At 34.7% G+C, this 19511-nt stretch overlaps 3 protein-coding genes across 6 annotated transcripts in view; 1 reads left to right on the top strand and 2 right to left on the bottom strand.

Moving 5' to 3' along the window:
* Positions 1 to 1260: 1260 nt before the first annotated feature.
* On the bottom strand, positions 1261 to 7082 carry LOC117412536 (solute carrier family 2, facilitated glucose transporter member 11-like; the record flags this gene model as incomplete). The annotated part of the gene is made up of 10 exons (XM_034920267.2): positions 1261 to 1916; positions 2446 to 2573; positions 2866 to 2941; positions 3435 to 3536; positions 3935 to 4045; positions 4876 to 5063; positions 5178 to 5326; positions 5810 to 5939; positions 6414 to 6538; positions 6907 to 7082. Coding segments are annotated over 10 exons (1389 nt in total), but the record flags the coding sequence as incomplete, so codon positions are not given.
* Positions 7083 to 9250: 2168 nt separating this feature from the next.
* LOC117972037 (26S proteasome non-ATPase regulatory subunit 6) lies at positions 9251 to 12905 on the top strand. The gene is made up of 8 exons (XM_034920236.2): positions 9251 to 9513; positions 10370 to 10575; positions 10878 to 11023; positions 11146 to 11365; positions 11616 to 11724; positions 11940 to 12108; positions 12317 to 12394; positions 12682 to 12905. The coding sequence occupies exons 1-8, from the start codon at positions 9378 to 9380 to the stop codon at positions 12776 to 12778; spliced, it is 1161 nt and encodes a 386-aa protein (XP_034776127.2). The 5' UTR covers positions 9251 to 9377; the 3' UTR covers positions 12779 to 12905.
* A 1255-nt stretch (positions 12906 to 14160) lies between these two features.
* LOC117412405 (ataxin-7-like) overlaps positions 14161 to 19511 on the bottom strand; it is a 33535-nt gene continuing 28184 nt past the window's right edge. For 3 of the 4 annotated variants that reach the window (XM_034020792.3, XM_034020793.3, XM_034020798.3), the window contains one exon: positions 14161 to 18013. In XM_034020792.3, coding sequence (XP_033876683.3) covers positions 17996 to 18013 — 18 coding nt within the window. In that variant the 3' untranslated portion in view covers positions 14161 to 17995. Of the gene's footprint in view, positions 18014 to 18276; positions 18536 to 19511 lie in introns of those variants that run through there. The other variant, XM_034020797.3, reaches the window with a different exon arrangement.

The following is a 19511-nucleotide window of genomic DNA, read 5'->3' as shown; positions in this document are numbered from 1 at the left end:
TTGATTTTCTGTTGGATGATATTTCATGTAGAAGTTGATGTAGTCCAGTAGGTGGCACTGTGGCTGCATGTTAGCAGCTTATCAATTAATAATAATAATAATAATAATAATAATAATAATAATAATAATAATAATAATAATAATAATCAATTAAGACTGGCGTGCATGCTTATTGAAGAAGCACCTACTAATCTGCAGTTTGCACACATTGATGCAAAATGATGACCTGCAAATTCTGAAAAAAATTTAAAATGCACATTTAGTGTGATAATCTGTAGCGTGAGTAATATGCAAACGTTAAAAAGTGTGATTCCTTTGCATTCCTGCAGTGTGCAATATATACTGCTTTTAATCAACCTGTTTTATTAGGCTATACAATCCTAATACACAATTCGTGATTCCCACTGCAATTTGGATAACTGCCCACATAGCAAGTTGCTACTAACATTTTACCAGTGCTATAATTAAGCCAATCATCATCCTTCTTGGAGTGGAAGATAAAGAGCAGGATGTGATGTCACATCTCATTTCAAATGATGAGGTCAACCATTTCCACCTGGATTCAAACTGCACACCAAACAAATGTATTGCCAACAGCAGCTGCCAAGCAATGATAAGGTAACTCTGTGAATGTTTTTTAATAGAAGTATCATAGATGGCTGGCATGAATATCTTTATTTCACCATTATGTTTTTATTTTTTTTGTCTTAATATCCTACAAATATTATCATAAACAGGCTATCATAAACATTCGCCTGTTTCATAAATAGACGAGTTTACAAATACTGTAAAACAAGAACATTTCACGAGCAATAAATGTTTGCTAATTTCACGTTTATTAAAAATCTGCAAAATGAATGTGCCGTGAAATATATTATTCATGCATGTGCCGTACATTAAAAGAAAAAGAAGCGCAAACATTTATTGCAGCAAAAATGGACCTTGAAAGCCATTAGCGAAATTGAGTTGCTGCAAAAAAAATCCTGTTTTACAATATTGACTCTGTATAAATATAGCCTGAAGTGCAGAACCCTTTCAAACTAATACCATAACAATAATTAGATCACCCCAGTGTATTCATAATTAAGGTCTTGTATTTGAAAAAAAAGCACATTTGCATATAAGGTCCAAAGTTGACTCTGCAGTTACAATCACTTGTTGTAAACTAAGTAGTACTGTACTTTTAATACTATTTAAACTGCTCTGTATAAAGGGAGTATGAGACAACACTTTAAATAAAACATTGTCTATTATTCCAGTAAATGAATCAGTTATTTATTGGTACATCACACTTAATCCTTTATTCATTTACTCTCCCATTTCCTTCAGTACAGATGACATGCTCAATACAAACAAGAAAAAAAGGGACCCCTGTTGTCACCCATTGTAAGTTATGTTCAGAGCTTGCGTCCATAATTAAACCCTGTATTAAATCTACATTTTGTAATGCAGCAATCTCCATTACACATAGAACATGTTATGTAATGACTTGTCATTATTGACATTAAATTTGCTGTAGAACTGCTATCATTTTGATCCAAGCATCAGTGTAAACCATTTTTGTTTAATGTAAATGTATTGGATAGAAATGTAAAATGAAACATCAAAAATTTCTGAAATGTATGATCATACAGATATTTCTCATGGTCCTACCAGTTCTGGAGTGATTAATGTACCAGATTCATGGTAATGAAAAATAATGCATTTTAACATTACAATCTTGTTGCTAGAATAGTCTCGCCATGGTTCTGAGTATCCTTTCTGCAGAAAAGTCTGCAAATATTAATTCTGTTGAATTCTTCTGATATTTCAAGCATAGTTTTTCCCTTTGTTTCAGGGACCATGAAAAAAACAAACAATGCTCCACACAGGCAGAATCCACAAAATATCAGAAAACTGACGTTTTTAAGTTCAGCCTGAAAAAGAACCAAAAATATTGTTACTGCAGATTACAACAGGGATAAGAAACATATTCTAGGTTTATACAATATTTATCGTGCTATTAAGTTGACCTATTGCTCCCGAACATCCAACTCTTTCAGCCTCACTAAGGAGTTTGGTAGTCAAACTGCCTCCCTGCCTATCTCGCAGCGCTGTTTGAGAGCTGTCAATCATAATTTTGAGGGACAAGGCACCACGCCAATACAAACTTATGTCAAATTGTATTCTCTGATAAAATGTGTTTTCCTGACTAAAAGTTCAGTGAAAAAACGATAATGCACATAGAAGCATGGTAAAGAACAGAGACGTAAAAATAAATCTAATAGCACAACATATTTTGTTGAAACAAACTTAATCAAAGCCATTATTGTGCTAGCAAATACAAACGTTAAGCTTAATCAGCTGAAGGGAGGATTATGTTATGAGGGTACCTACCATGTAAATGTATCCAAGGGACTTATAATTAATATATGAAATGAATTCCTTCTGAAACATTATACTTACAAGTAAAAAGGGGAAAGCCATTCCTATCACAGCAAACTCTGTCCATTTAAGGATCCCAGTGAAAACAAAGGCTGCCGGCCTTGAAGACTGAATGAAAATCTCTAGACAAAGAGGCAGTATCACACTCGCTGTAGACATTGCAAAAAAAAAAGCACTCATCAGACAGATGAAGCTGTTTCTTGAAAAAAAGTCTGAACATTACAATATCACATTCCAGACACTTGGGCAAGGAAATGTCAATAAAATGCTATATAATTGTTAAGTTCATATTAAATTTACCAACAATGCATGGCATATTAGGCACACACTTTTTATTTTATTTTTTAAGTTCAACCCCACCACCACCACATTATAAATTCACTTATTATGCAGCTGGTATCCTAATGATTTGACAATAATAGCTTAATAAGCATTTCTTACCTGGGCCAAGTCCATAAAACATGATAAAGATAAAGATAAGAAAGATGTTGAAGTATGGTAGCCAAGATATTGTATCCTAGGGTGATAAAAAAACCTTGGTGAAAATACAATCTATTATTTTTTAAATTGGTATCATGGATTCCTGTATTTTATCATACTTTGCTAACTAACTATGGAACACAAACTACTGAAGGCCAATTTCAGGCCTTAAGTCTGCAGTTACTAAATTAAACCACATTTATATGTAGTGCTAATATTTTTTGGATGTTATCAAGTTTAAAAATAGAAACAGATTGTTGAAGCCACTTCCTTTTTAAAAACGCACAGTAGAGGACAGACTGTGAACATTCAAGGTCCTATTTTGAAGCCAAGGCACATTTTCAAAGACACATGAAATCATTTTAACAATAGAACTGCTCCCTCCTGCTCCCTCCTGCAGCAGGTGTTTTGAGTTATTATGCTATACTGTAATTGTTTTATTCCTCTGAAATGGCTTCCTTAATTTGTAACGTTTCAATCTGATCCCCAGTCTGCTGTAATGAATCTAATATAGTACAAGAAAGTCTTACCTTCAGATAAAGTGTAACTGTGAGTAATGCCATTGTTGAAGCCATGCAGCTGAACGCCCTCCATAGCAACACTCTTCTCCCTATGTTATCAATGAGAAATCCCTGAAGAACACAAGTCTATGGTTAAAGGAAAGAAGATAATTAAGCCATTGATTCATTTCTGTGACTTCAGTCTTGTTTCCACTGTATACAAACACAGTCAAGAGCCAGCAAGATATTTATACAGGTCTATGATTATCCAATAAATAAATAAATAAATACATACATACATACATACATACATTATATATATATATATATATATATATATATATATATATATATATATATATATAATATAAATATATATATATTTATTGTTTATTTTTGTGAGACTTGTGTTTCATTATGCAGAAGGTGTTTCCTTATTCACAGATTTAGCACCTTTTGATTTGGAACTGTAACAGAGACTGGCTTCTGTTTCCATGTGAGGTATGGGGGGTTTCTTTTCAAGGACCTACACATGTGATTGAAGTGAAGACTTCAGTAGCCCCTACACCCAGTGTCACATAGCGAATCTTCAAATCAGGAATCCCAGCCTCACGGAACACTTCAAAGGCATAGCTGGAAATCTGAAGAGCACAAACTCACATTATTTGTCTATTTGAAATCACTTAGGTCATTGAATTCTGCTCTCTGATACATCCTAATGTTATCATTGACATTAACAAGAAAGTACAGAAAAGGGAAATGTATGATTTACAGAAGTAAGGGGAACTTTAATCTAAGACAAATGTTTCAACCAAAAGTCTTTATCAGTGTCTTCATGTGATGATAGCTCTCCTTTAAGCAAAAAAAAACAAAACACTAAATTATTAAACATGATATAAACATGATAAATCAAGATCTAAATTAATTAGATGAATGTTGTTTGAGCCTAATTCAATAAACTGTTTAGTAGGAAAAGGGAGTTTTGAGAAAATATAAATGTATACAATATAAAATTAAGCAGATGTGAAGCAATATGTATGCAATATGAAGTTCTGATTGAATTAAATTAAGTTTTTTGCATGTATAATTAATTTTGCCAAATGCTTTTTGTCATGTAAAAAGTTGATTAAACAGGGCTGGATAACTGAATAAAGAATATCATCTCCAAGGTGCAACACTGACAATGACAAGCTATGCCTATTATATAATATTGTATGTCATTGTATCTGCACATCATTGGTTGAAATAGTGGAAAGCAGGATTCATATGAGGAAGACAAATTTGCCAATACAACAAAAAATGCCTGGATTGTCAACAAGGTCTGCTTGCTGATACATACTGCAAAACATGGAAGAGTGTTGTATATTATTACTGCTGTGAAACTGATCATGATGGTTGGACAAAATACATGTCTTTATTATCTGCAAAATGCATGCAGGGCCCTCATGCAAATGGAATATATACTACTTACTATAGAGACTCCACTGAACTGAATGGCGGTGAGAATCACCACCATGGTGATAAGTTGCCAGCGTAGGGATCTGTCTCGAAGAAGCTCCCACACACTTTTAGGTTTTTCCCCTTTTATTGCAGCCTGCTCCTCCAGCATCTCCTCAATCTCAGCTTTGAAATCCTTCCTCCCCCAGAGCTTTTGCAGGGCTGGAAAAAGAAGAAGCTATCAACTGTACGATGTAATTAAAGTCATTTTATTTGTCTACTACAATATATATATAATTTCTGAAAAAGGAATGAAAAAAAAATTACAAAATCTACCTTTATTGCACATTTCTTGGTTTCCTTTGTCGATTAGTAAATATCTGGGGGCCTCTGGGAAAAACTGTAGTGAGATGAGCTGAATTACAGCAGGAACACTGGCAAAGGCTAGGAGAAAATGCCAGAGATCCTCATGCCCCAAAACTTCACTGTACAGAACAAAACGACATGAAGAGTGAGAATGGCTCTTTTGCATATACAGCTGAAGCATCCTTAACGTTTTAAAATGTCTTCTGCACCCCCTTTATCATTATGCTTTTAAACTTTGAAACTCTGACATTGTGACTATAGAGCAGCCCATTCCTCCTTGTTGATCAGTACAGATCACAACGACCATGCTTTCTTTCTGGACAGAGTGCTGTTCCAACCTAACACACGCTGTGCCAAAGTGTTTTTACTGAAACGGTGGGCCACAGTAATAATATCAGAATAATACTTTATCTGCAGGCAAGGAGGGAGCTCTATAGAAAAGTGTTACAAGTGAAAAGTTGCATCAAACAATTATATGACAGCAGTAAAAGGGTGCTCAAGCATGCATTAATAACTATTTTGTGCCTAGCTATTTTTCAATAATTTACCAAACTTATATAGTAATATTTAACTCCGGAATTATAAGGTAAGGATCTTTTTACCTGAGGCCAAAGAATTGCCCTGACCATTTCCCCATGGAATGGAATGTTGCTGCAGACATTGTCACAATTCCTCGGATTTTTCTGGGTGCACTTTCCCCAAGATAAATGGCATGGACATTTGCACCTAGTCCTTAAAGGAGTAAAATAATAATAATAATAATAATAATAATAATAATAATAATAATAATAATAAATTACAAAACACACACACGATATATATATATATATATATATAGAGAGAGAGAGAGAGAGAGAGAGAGAGAGAGAGAGAGAGAGAGAGAGAAAGAGAGTATATTTAAAAATATATCTTACTTGATTTTCATCAAATTCAATTTCCTTATAAAACATGATTTTTTAACAAAAATACAGTAAATTTACTTAAATGCCATTCAGAATGTTCTGGGTGGTTTTGTGTTCAAACAAAAGTATTTCTTTTTTTTTTCGCCCTGCTTTTGCTTTGACATTAATGAATAGTAATTGTGTGAATCAGCTGCTTTGACTGGCTACAGAGAGCATTTGACTTGACCTGATTCTGGAAGTACTGGCATGATTGCAACGTAGCCCTCCTTATTTTTCAATAGCAGGTATTAAAAGTGGTATGTACCTGCGCTGAAGCCATACAGAACTCTTCCAACCAAAATCATTTCAAAGGATTTGGCTTTTCTGCTGCACCCCATTATCACCACCGCAGCTAAAGCGATGATGTTGTTATAAAACATGCATTTCTTTCTAGAATGAACACAATCCGGTAAGATACATTCTTCCACACAGAGTATTATCAAAGTTACTAAAATAAAAATATGTATTTATTTTATTTATTTATTAGATAGGTATTCATACATGGAATAAAACATATTGCTTTGAATTATAGAAAACTTGGAGGTTAAGACAGAACCACAAAACCAGCTAAATTCTTGGATGATGATATTACTTTAATACACAACTTCCTGGATAAAGAGATGGATCACACGTGCTGGTTTGTGGCGTATGGGGTTGTTGCCCCACTCAGACGATTACTTAACTAAATATCTTGGTTTCTTTCTTGAAAAACAGGTACACGATTTTTACAACATTTATACTGTACAGGTATGACTCACCTTCCATATTTTATAGTAAAGTATCCAACACTTAAGGACCCAACCAGGCCTCCTATGGAATAGACAGACACTATAGCTGACCAGATCAATTTTACACTTCTCTCCTCCATAGGTTTACCATAACGTGCCACCCAACTTCCATTTATAAAATCCTGAATGTACTGCAGATTAATGAAATAAAATGTATTTTAAGAAGTTATATAATACCATTGATTGAATGTAACACAAAGGACATTGTATTCCTGTGGATTTAAAAAAAAGAAAAAAAAGAGTAAAAGCAGATTTTTTTTCTTCTTCATATTTCCAGTATTTTATTCATGCAATTTAGACCAATTTATATTAATGTACAGTACTGTGAATAAGCAGTATATCAGCTAGTATCAAGAGTAATTAAAAGCAATAACGGTCAAATCTACAGTCAAACCTGTGTTCAAGAGCAAGCAGAGGGGTTCTGAAAAAGATAGCATTACACATCCCCATGTGTTGCTACAACTGTTTAAATAACGTACCTGTGATTTTTCTTTTCATTGTTAACATCCTGACAACTTTTTACACTTCTAACTTTAAAGTCTGTTTCAAAGCTCTTTTCAAAATGGCCGCTCTAGTGCACTGACAGTGTATGAATTATTGTCCACATTGTCAAACAGATAACGCAGCAATAACGATCCATGATGTGGTACAGAAAAGAAAAGCCAGAGCTTCCTGCAGTGATTTAGAGGACAGATCTCAAACCCCAGTGCACTAGAGCGGCCATTTTGAACAGCGCTTTGAAACAGACTTTAAAGTTATGTGTAAAAAGTTGTCAGCATGTTAACTACTTACTCTTTGAAGACCACTTCAATTCCCAAAGCAATTATGAAGAACAGCGCTCGACCATAGAACTGAAAATATTAAAGGAAAAAAAGATATGCTTGACAGTAATGAGCTGTACAAACTGTCACGTACCGTTACTCAAATCACAACATAATATTTCATTGCTGTCACATGCTGTATGGCACATAAGACACATCTGTCTTGATGAAAATAAACTTTGCTAAACATCAATATCTTGTCCATTGGGTCGTTGGTTTTGTATATTGAGACAAATGTTTATTTCCCAAGTTTTACCAGACATTTCATCATCCATCTTAAAAGCACATTTTAAAGTCACTCATTTAATCTAGCCATTGCAATAAGTTAGTGCACAGTTACAATCAATTTGTAACCACTCAGTTACTTAGAAATGCTTATTTTATCAGCTGAGTCATATCGAGGTTGAATAAAATTGTATTTAAAATGTTTTTTTAAATATAATTTTCACAACATTGCAAATGAATGCTGTTTTCAGAATCTTTTTTTTTTAGTGTGTATTAATTGTAGTCCTGTTATATATCAGACTCAACTAAACACGACTGGATTTCATTATGTTCTTGTTAAATTATCTACTATATAAATTCAAAAAGTAATTGAAAAACAATGACGTGGTTTTACATTAAGTAAATTAAAAAGTATTCCTACCAGTTGCTTCATTAAGATTTCCATACCGGCAATGCACCACCGACAGAGATGTTACACAGAATGTCCTGTTTTCTTTGCTTGCCCAATAATTTATACATGGTCTGTTAGATATTTTAAATGTCAGATTAATTGTTGACAGAACCGTGGTCAACCTTAAGCAATAGTAAGTCTAAACTTCATATGCATGTAGCAAATAGATATACCGGCACCTTATTTTTTCTAGTTTTAATGTATTTAATGCATATTCTCATAAATAGCTTCATCTTTATTTTAGGTGATACAAATCAAAAAGCAATTGATCTTTAGCCATACAAGGCCACATTTTCTAGGATTGCAATAGTTCAATTTTACCACTAGGGAGTGACAAAGTCTATATTAACAGTTCAATATCAATGTCATTATCTACAAGTAAAGTAATGGCAAAACTCGTTCTGGCTACCCTCGACTATAGCTGCAGTGGGTTAAAGTTCTGCCATAAATACCCTCCACCGCTCCCAGTTAGACTACGTCTGAAAAGATCTGAATACAAAGTTGTATAATGTTCTTCTATATAAACCTCTTTTTGACCTAAAGAAAAAAACAATTATAACACATTTTAAGGTGGTATGGATTTATACATACAGCACATTAGTATGATGCTACATTGGGTCACAACTAGTAAGAAGTGGACAAAATGTGTGTGTGTGTGTGTGATAATTACAATAAATACGGTATATCCTGTAAATTTACACGGAAGAGCAAATGTACAAAACAAACAAATAATAATCTTAACTTCCCCAGCAGGCGGCACTGCCAGTTAACGACACGACCTTCCTCTGATGTGCGTTCCTCTTAGATGACTAGCTTGTTGTTGGTAATACGGCAAGGGGAGGGCTTTGTTGGATCTCATTGATTTTCGTAGCTTTGGTCTCTCAACAGAGATCACTTGCAAACGTCAAGACTATAACCAACAACCAGCAGACAATTTTGCAAGAATGCCGCTGGAAAACCTAGAAGAAGAGGGCTTACCTAAGAACCCAGATTTGCGGATAGCACAGCTCAAGTTCCTGCTTACCCATCGGGAGGATGTAAAAGTGAAACAGGAGTTGATGGGGGCCATTAAGGAGAACAGTGAGTAGCGGATGAAATTAAACGAAATCATGCCGCGTCAAGAGAGAGAGAGAGATCTGCAGAGTCACCGGGGCCTGAAATCAATCCCGGGCCTCGAGTACTTCATTTAGCCGTGGCCTGTACGTAGGGAGCGCGGCAAAACAGCAACTACGAGAGGCTGTATAACCAATACATAAGCGTATAATTAAACGGCAATTGTTTTGTCAATAATCTCCACATTTGTTTAGAAAATTATTAGAGAGTTTACTTAAATGGGTGTCTGCTTTTACTTTTGTTTAACAGATACGTTACCGATCGTACTGACACAATTTATACCGGGGACGGTAGTTAGTTAAAAGGCAATTACTAACATTAAACCAAGAGTAACATGTTGTTTGTTTACGTTTTTTGTTTTCATTGTAGAAACAGCAAGTACACTGAAATAAGAATGGAGATGGTGTTTACTGTAGTGTTGTCAAGTCGTTGTTTTGATGTTTTTGTATTTTTTATTTTTTATAACCCTTACTGGTATTTTACAACCTGTCAAAAGTAACCTGGCTGAAATTTATATGTGCATGATTACAAATATTATAGTATTTCAGCAATTTTTAAAATGAAATTCTTTTAATTAAATTGACAGTTTTTGAACTCCTGTTTTTGGTATGTTTTTTCCAGTACTGTCAATTCAGCTCTGTACTACTACAGTGCTCCAAAACGATGCTATACAGTAAATGAGCTTGAATTTGAAACTAGTTTGGGCAAGTTATTTTTATCTATATTGAACCGAAACCAAAAAAATGTGCATTTAAGATTAAGTATGTAATATTTACACACAATGTTATCTAAAATAACTTTGCTTTTGATTCTCAACTTTCAGACATGGCACCATACTATGAGGGCCTCTGCAAAGACCTGAAGTGGACGGTGGACACAGATCTGCTGAGTAAAATGAAAAAAGCAAATGAAGAGGAGTTGAAACGCTTGGATGATGTGCTGGAGGATGCAGATAAGAATCTGGGAGAGAGTGAAATCCGAGATGCAATGATGGCAAAAGCAGAATATTTGATCAGGATTGGAGACAAGGTAAAATTTACAATGAGTTCTACAGACCGCGTTATTAAACTGCTTCCACAATTTTCAGGAAACTCCAAATCAGACATTACCAATAAAAATATATATGTATATCCTTTGCTCGTTTTTCTGTTTGAAAATAAATTTGGCGAATAAAAGAATGTGCCTTCAATTAGCCACGTTACTAATGATTGGTCAACATTGTGAGCCAGCCTTGTTTTTGTCCACAGTTGCAAGCAGCTTTTTAAAGCATATTGTTGCAGCAAATGGTTTAAGTAATGGTGGTAAGTTTTGTTTTGTTTGTCATGTTTTAGGAAGGAGCTTTAACTGCGTTTCGCAAGACCTATGACAAAACAGTGGCTCTGGGACATCGGCTTGATATTGTGTTTTACCTGTTAAGAATTGGATTGTTTTACATGGACAGTGACCTCATTATACGAAATACTGAGAAAGCAAAGAGGTAGGTTTTGTTTTTACTTTCCTCTTTAGAAGCTGACTTTGGTGATGCATGCTTTCTCAAAATAAGTGAATAGTTCATTTGAATAAGCACTGTGTTATAGTAATTGAGTGCTTCTTTTCTAGCTTAATAGAGGAAGGAGGTGACTGGGACAGAAGGAATCGTTTGAAGGTTTACCAGGGTCTTTATTGTGTGGCTATTCGAGATTTCAAGCAAGCTGCAGAACTCTTCTTGGACACAGTCTCAACATTTACCTCCTATGAACTTATGGATTATAAAACATTTGTAACTTATACAGTGTACGTCAGTATGATTGCACTAAAGCGACCTGATCTCCGGGAAAAGGTGAGACCAACATACACAATCCTGGGGTCTACTGTGGAATTAAGTCTGCATTTTCAGTGTTTATTGGTGTAGTTGCTGGTTTCGTATACTCTTAGAGCTGAGGTAAAACAAACATCTTGGTTTTAACTACGTGTGTTACAACCACACCTTTGTGAAGTATTTACAGATGAAAATGAAGGTTTAGGTTATAGTTTTGGGTGATGGTAGTTATTACATTAACACTAAATTGATTTTCTTATTGGATGAACAGGTTATCAAGGGAGCAGAGATCTTGGAGGTATTGCACAGTCTTCCTGTAGTGCGGCAGTATTTGTTTTCACTATACGAGTGTCGTTACTCTGTATTCTTCCAATCATTAGGTAGGTATTATGTATTTATTTTTTTTTTAAATGGCTTGTATGCAGAAAACTATTCCCAATTTTCTTGTGAGCCTTTGTCTGATTAAAGTAATCTTCCTTTTTTTTGGCCTTACAAGTTTTACCCCAGTACACACCACCTTTCAGAGATGTAGGTTTAGAAAGACCATTTTCTATTCAGTCCTAAGTAGGTTACTTTGTGCTTTCTTTAATTGCAGCACTTGTGGAACAGGAGCTCAAGAAGGATTGGCTCTTCGCTCCTCATTACCGTTACTATGTCCGGGAGATGAGAATCCTTGCTTACAGCCAATTGCTGGAGTCTTATCGCTCCCTAACACTGGGGTACATGGCAGAGGCATTTGGAGTTAGTGTGGAGTTCATAGATCAGTAAGTAGCGTTGCAGGGTGTGGATTTGCATCCATCACTTAAGATTAACAGTAAAAACACAGTTACTTCTAGGGTACTTGGATCTCTACAATATCAAGGTCCAAAAACTACTGTAATGTGTGTAGATTTCAGTTTTTAAGTTTACTCCAAAGTTGTGTTCTGTCTCTCATAAATGCAATGGTACATCTTTTTTTGTTCTATTTTACAGAGAACTTTCACGATTTATTGCAGCTGGTAGACTACATTGCAAAATAGATAAAGTAAACGAGATAGTCGAAACAAACAGGTACAGTACGACTTTACAATTTATTAGTTCGAGTTATTTGAATGACAAAATAGAACATTATATACTGTATGTTTTACCTCCAAATATGTCAGTGTTTTCCATTTAATTTACAATTCAGTTTTTCAATGTGTTTTTAGAGACATGGATACTAATGTAAATATATAACACATTTTTTAATCCCATCGTATAGCAAACCACTATTTTGTGTTTTTTAGCTGCATGCTTGGATTATAGCCAACAAGTTTGTTTTCTTGTATTATTTATTGTTCTCTCTCCCTTTTATGCAGACCTGACAGTAAGAACTGGCAGTACCAAGAGACTATAAAGAAGGGCGATCTCCTACTGAATAGAGTCCAAAAACTGTCCAGGGTTATTAACATGTAATTTGGTTAAAGGCAGGAACATGTTCAGGATTTGAAATGTTAAGATTTTAAAGTGTGGCCTGTTGTATTTACAATTGATGATAATGGTTTATGGATCTAGTAAATGTACTTAACCCCCCCCCCCCCCCCCCCCCCCAAAAAAAAAAAATACTGTTTGCTACAGTACGTAAACACCTAACTGTATATAATAAAATCCATGTTTTCACAAATACTGTCTCACTTATTCTGCACTACACTGACTTAATCTGAGATATTTTCCTTTAACTTTTGTAAACTAAAATAAGAATATTATAAGCGATCCTGCTGTTATCCAACAAAATGTGACAGGGCAAAGAAACACGCTCTTACAGTAAATTAAAACTTCTCTAGTGTGGCATATCTGGTAAAGTGGTTTTGAACAGGCTGTTGGATTTACAACATATTTACTTACCATTGCTGCAGGCTGTCCTCCGGTGGATGTTGTGATGTATTAAGACAGTTGTTGACCCCGTACACTCCTAGTTGCCCTCTTATATCACAGAATGCGGGGCTGCTGGTTATTCCGAGGGTGAATACAAACCGTTTGGAAGGAAGGGCCTTTTATTGGAAGGCTCCAACACTATGAAACAGTGCCTTATTCTGTCAGTGAAGCTAGGACTCTTGCTGTCTTTAAATCAAGACTGAAAACAGGTGTTTTACAAACTGGCCTTATCATAGTTTATTTATAATATAATGTAACTGTTTTTTTGTTGTCCGTTCTAATTACAAATTTGATTGATGTTCCTACTATGTTGTTCTTATTGTTCTTTTTATATGAACTGGCTTTCTTTCTGTTACCAAATTTTGTAGTTAACTGTCTTATTACAATGGATTGATTTTTAACTTTGAGTGAAGCGCCTTGGGGTCCATGTAATAAGGGGTTCTAGAAAATGTGAATAAATAAATAAGTAAATAAAATGGACAGGGACCAGATGTGAAACAAAGCTGTCCAAAAACCAGTTCAGATTTGAGTATGTTGCGAGAGATTGCAGGAACACATTTAACAGGGTTTTGGAAAATGTATAGCTATGGCTAAAAAGTAAGAATATCCAGGGTACATTTTTCATTAGCTAGTGGAATTTCTGATTTAGCATATTCACAGGGATTTGCCAGGTTGTTCTTTCTGTATGTTTGAGTGTGATAAGCACAGGTATCATTCTGCTGTGTAGTCAAGATTTTTTTTATATCTATTTCAGCAGCAGCTATACCCTTTCCTTAATCTGTTATTTTTAAATGAAGTGCTCCTCGTTCCTTTGAAGCTATTTCAAGTAGATGAACCCTACCCACGTGTAATCTTGATCCAAGAAATGTGTTTCCTTTTTTTTTTTTTTTAGACAAGAAGCCAAGGCCTGTTTTACGTATAAATAACAGTATAAATTATTTTTATTTACAGAAACCTGTTACAAAACAAATAGACTATACAATTTATTTTTTTTAAATATTTAAAGTAAATATCTATCCTATGACATTTGTTCATGAATTGTATAGCAGCCAACACAAAAGTCCAGCTGATCAAATGCATTTGATTATGTATACAAAAATCAACTATTCACACTATATACAGGAGTTTGCTTTTAGAACCATTCTCAAAAAGCAAGCAAGCTGCTTTCTGGCTTTTATTCACATTAAATGTGTAGTGCTTATTTAAACCAGATCTTAGTAATGTTGTCTGGAAACATTGGCAGACTTGTTAAAGAGCACCTAAATTAAGGGTAAACCAAGATATCATTTAGATGTCTTTTTTGCTTAACAAATGTTATTTGAAGACCAGGAGAGGCATTTCATATTCCAACAAAAATCAGTCTAGGGAGAAACTGGTTTTAGCCTTCAATAGTATAAAAATTGGTGAAGGGAAACACTCAATCTAAAGAGTTAGATAAGCAATCAGAACTCAAGAAGTTTATCAAATAGGAAAATAAATTACAACAAACATACCAGTAATTAGGACCTATAGTCAGGTGGAAAAAGCAAGCTCCTAAACACTTTGAAACATTCAAGTCTTGTAAAAAATAGCTGTCCTTAAAACAGTCATAGTGTGAAACTATTGTCAGGCACTTTCATTTTTTCCATTATTTTCTAAAAGCTGCAAACAAAAGTTATCAGTAAAAAGCACTGTTTCAAATTAAGGAGTTTGGCAACAATGATGCAAGCGGCTGCATTGTGTTTTAAAGTGTTTTTTTTGTTTGTTTTTCTTTTTATTAAAAAAAAAAAAAAAAAAATCACCCTACTCCCAGACCTTATGAAGGAAAAGTGCTGCCAATTGTCTTTCTTTTTTTCCACCACCTATGTCAAACAAACTTTAAAGAATATACTAAATAACTGCTCTTTCGCATAAAATGGTTGGACAAAAATAATCACCGACAGCATATGAACAGAAACTTTTATATAAGCCATCTGTCAATTGGCAGGTGAATTATATTCCTGGTCATATGTATTCAGTCTTTTCCAACTAGGAGGCAAAAACAAGAGATTGCAAGATCTTCCAGTATTATATTAATATTCTTCATTAAAGATACAGGTATTTTGTATAGTTGCCATTTTCAAATCTTGTACTTCTAAATGACAACACTTGACCTTTCAAAAGGACCATCACATTAAAAGATGTCCATCTATTTATGTTGTAGGCATATTGCATTATTGGCTTGGCAGTGAACCTCATAATATAATAAAACCCCTTGATCTTGTTTTTTTTTATTATTTACTAAATAAATAAATATCAGATGATCTCAATTGTACCAAAATTGGTTATAAGAAAGAATGCCTGTGCAAAAATACATATTTAAATATGTACAATCTTTAACAAAATATGTATTCTGAAAATGGGATACTTCAATATTTTTCATAATCCATACAAGAAAAGCCAAAAAGAAAACTACTAAACCGACTTTGCTTTATAGCTTCGGTCATTCAGTGACATTTAGGGTTAAGAAAACTGCAGGAGTTACAATCAATAGCCACCTTGTATAATTACCTCAATTACTACAGTTTCCAATTGAACATAATTGTATATAAAAAGTCTTTGTTGACTATGAAAACCTGTCACAGTTATTAGGTGTGAAGGTGCACTACTCGAAACCCTTACTGTTTTAATATTAAAACAATCCTGTTTGAATCCAAGTTAATATTACTATGCTAATAATGGAAATCGCTCTGGATTTTTGCTTTGAGGCAATTGATGTGCAGGGTATTCAGATTTTGGAGTGTAGCCAATTAACAAGACATACTGTTTATAGGTTCTGGTCTTGTGGGAAGCACTATTGCATAAGTAGTGCACTTGCTGTGCACAACCAGTGGCACATTCTGTTTGACAGGTACATACTTGGACTCACAGTATAGGAAGTTCTTTCTAATAATAAAGGATAATAAAAGGGGAAAAGGCAGATTAAGAAAGTGCAAATCATTAAAGGATTCAGATAATTTATTTGGATACCCTTTAAAGAATTCTCTGCCATGCATGTATGTATGTGACTGGAGAGGCGGTGTATAGTGGGAAACTATGGCCCCTGAGGGAAGAACTAGTTACCAACAGTGCTGCAATTGTCCCCTGGAGGTAACTGCAGTTCTTCCCAAGGGGCCTTTAGTTTCCCACTATGAGCCGAGGTCTGCAGTCCACATTTGTTTTATGAATCAGTCAAGAAAGTAATGTTTTTGAAGTCCATAGCGCATAGTTATTGAAGTTTTTTTGGCATAGAACTGTCCGTCTGACTTTCTCACTGCAGCTTACAATTCTCGGGAGTCTGTTGAGTTTGTGAACGTCGTATTTATTTACACCGTTGAGTTGGATTTCTTTGAATTTTAGGAAGTCTGAAAACACTGAAAGCGACGTTTTTATGACGATTTTAGTGTTTGCAGCATCTTTGTTTTGGAATTAATTTTCTGTTGTCCGCCATTTTGCTTTGTGTGTGAAGAGAGGAAAGACGTTCAGCGTGATGACGTAATTTGAGTTTGGTCATGTGATGAGATTCAACCAATCACATGCCAGAATTAAGGACTAGATGTGTGCAGATTCATCACACTGACAACCCATTCAATGTTATAAATGTGTTATTTGTGTGGTTGGTTCTAGAGTTTATATATTATATATAATTTTTTTTTTTATCAATTGATGAACAATAAAAATAAAATTCATGAGCTATTAGGTCTGGGTCTTTTTCATAATGTTATATTTGTTTTACCCTCACTGGAATGAAGAGTGTTATTAACTAGTATTTTATTCATCAATATGCAGTACCAAATGTGGGGACATATAGTATATACTGCCATAATAATGGTCTGGTGCCTGAAATGTTCTACCTTAAACCTACTGTGATCAAATTTTCAGATTAACAAACAGCAACTTCTTCATTAAATATTTAAAGTTCCATGATTTAAATTTGTGGACTTCAAAATGAAAACAAAAAAAAAATCTAAACACAATCTAACCCTAATGATGTATTGTTAATTTTTGGCAGTTTCAGCTTTAAAAATTAACTCACCAGCTGCAGTATTTTTTAGAAAAATAAATGTTCCCATTTTTTTTTTTTTTTTTTTTAACAAAACCTTTAAAAGATTCTGTAATTCATTGTTAGCCGTCTGTATAAATGCGATATAAAATAGTTGAACTCCTGGCAGTTTCTTATCCCCAACTACTTACGGGCTAGGTTTTTTGTTTTAATCCCACTGGTTTTGCAGGGTTTGACCTACTGAACACACATTGTGTGCTTAAAAGGACGACATAAAAGGCATCCAAACTACAAGGAGCAGATTGGTAGAATTCAAAGAGCTTTGAATAGTAACACCTAAGTCACCGCCACATGTAACTCCTACTCCAGGGCATTTCTTGTAGGTATAACCCATAGTTCTTTCTTCCCCTCCCCCCCCCAAGCCCTTATCTGTACCTTACATTTAGAGTAAGGTTATTTAATACACTCTCCTTTGAAGGAAAACCTCACAAATGGGCAGTCAGCAGTCCTTTCCACCAATAACACTGATTAGAGCCACAGCATGACAGATTTTCATCCAGTGTTGTCTTGATTGTGGCATTGTTACAAACATGGCTTCAGGGAATTCCTTGATATAACTATCTGTCCAGTCGATCTCCACCCCTGAGGAACATGGGAAGCTGAGATAAAGGCCTCTTGCAGTTCAGAGTACCAGACAGATCTATTTCTGCTGGAGGATGTCCAGTTCTTTTTTGCAAGTACAACAGCAGCAGTCGTCGTCAGGGACGTGCCTTCGGCTGGCAAAGAAAAGAAACATCAATAATTAATTAAAGTAATACATGTCCTGATTATTGTACAACTAGAATTAGAGCACAAACTAGAATAATTCTTTGGTCTGATGCTTATCTCCACCAGGGGATATAGTGAAAGAAGCTGACTGACTGTCCATTTGTATATCACACTAAATGTTGTGTTTATCTACAGCACTGCTTGTTCAATACTGAAGAAACAAGCTAGTGTGTATATCATAATTTATAATTTATATTTATATTTGGAGGTGGTCTGTCTACATAAACCACTTATCCAGTTGAAACATGAAAAGGACATTCTTTATTAACTTATTAAGAGTATTAGAATTTATAATACAATAAAAAGTACTTATACACCCAACAGTCTGGCCCAGACACCAGCAGATAAAACCTTAACATAACCTGGCAGTCTGGGGTTCTGTGTAGAAGTAGATCGCAGTCCTCTTCTTAAGTTTATTATATTTAGGTGTCTGTTATGGCTGAGAGTAATCGTCACAGTGTGTTAAGTATCTACATTGAATGAGAAACACAGAGTAATTCTAGATGCGACATGTAAGAAGGGTAGATTGTGTTCTGACTTATATCAACAAATACAGGGCCAACAAACAAACCTTAAAACAGCGCAATGGTTGAGAACACAGTTGTGAATAGAAAAAGCCAGTATACTGAAAAAGTAAACAGCTGTTTAGTTGCAACTGGCATGCCACCAGGGTTGGGGTCAACACCTTTTTTCAATTCCAATTGCTTATTAAAATCAATCCCAATTTTATGACAGGCCTTATTGAGCAAACATATATACAACTTTTCAAATACATGTACAACTTGTCAACAACACAATTACAATACAAATGTATTAAATCAAATGTGTTTGACATTATAGATGGATAGATGGATAGATATTTGCTCAATAAAGCATACGTTGTTAAAGAAATTGAAATGGATTAAAATTGGAATTGGAAATGGAATTGACCCCAACCCTGCATGACAGCAGTGGAGTAGTGGTTAGGGCTCTGGACTCTTGACCGGAGGGTCGTGGGTTCAATCCCAAGTGGGGGACACAGCTGCTGTACCCTTGAGCAAGGTACTTCACCTAGATTGCTCCAGTAAAAACCCAACTGTATAAATGGGTAATTGTATGCAAAAATAATGTGATATCTTGTAACAATTGTAAGTCGCCCTGGATAAGGGCGTCTGCTAAGAAATAAATAATAATAATAATAATAATAATAATAATAATAAGTCACTAAATCAAAATGTGCTCAAATAAAACATTGAATTCTGATTGTAATAGTAAATCGGATACAGTATACAATATAAATACAGTACCTTTACCCAGATAGTCAGTAATTCATAACAAATACCACTTTCTACTATCTAACTGCTTACAAAAAAAGACATGTTACTCCAGAAATAGGCCACTACATTTATATACATAACCCATGCCAAGGAACTATTGGATCACCATGACTTACATCCAGTTTGGTAA

This window comes from Acipenser ruthenus, chromosome 16 (assembly GCF_902713425.1).
Source record: "Acipenser ruthenus chromosome 16, fAciRut3.2 maternal haplotype, whole genome shotgun sequence".
NCBI lineage: Eukaryota > Metazoa > Chordata > Actinopteri > Acipenseriformes > Acipenseridae > Acipenser > Acipenser ruthenus.
Note: the sequence above shows the minus strand (reverse complement) of the source record. Positions and strands in the feature narration are given on the sequence as shown.

Coding starts and splice junctions, on each gene's coding strand:
- LOC117972037 (XM_034920236.2), top strand. CDS start 9,378: ATGCCGCTGGAAAACCTAGAAGAAGAGGGCTTACCTAAGAACCCAGAT. Junction 11,366..11,615: donor GACCTGATCTCCGGGAAAAG/GTGAGACCAACA, acceptor TTGGATGAACAG/GTTATCAAGGGAGCAGAGAT. Junction 11,725..11,939: donor TGTATTCTTCCAATCATTAG/GTAGGTATTATG, acceptor CTTTAATTGCAG/CACTTGTGGAACAGGAGCTC.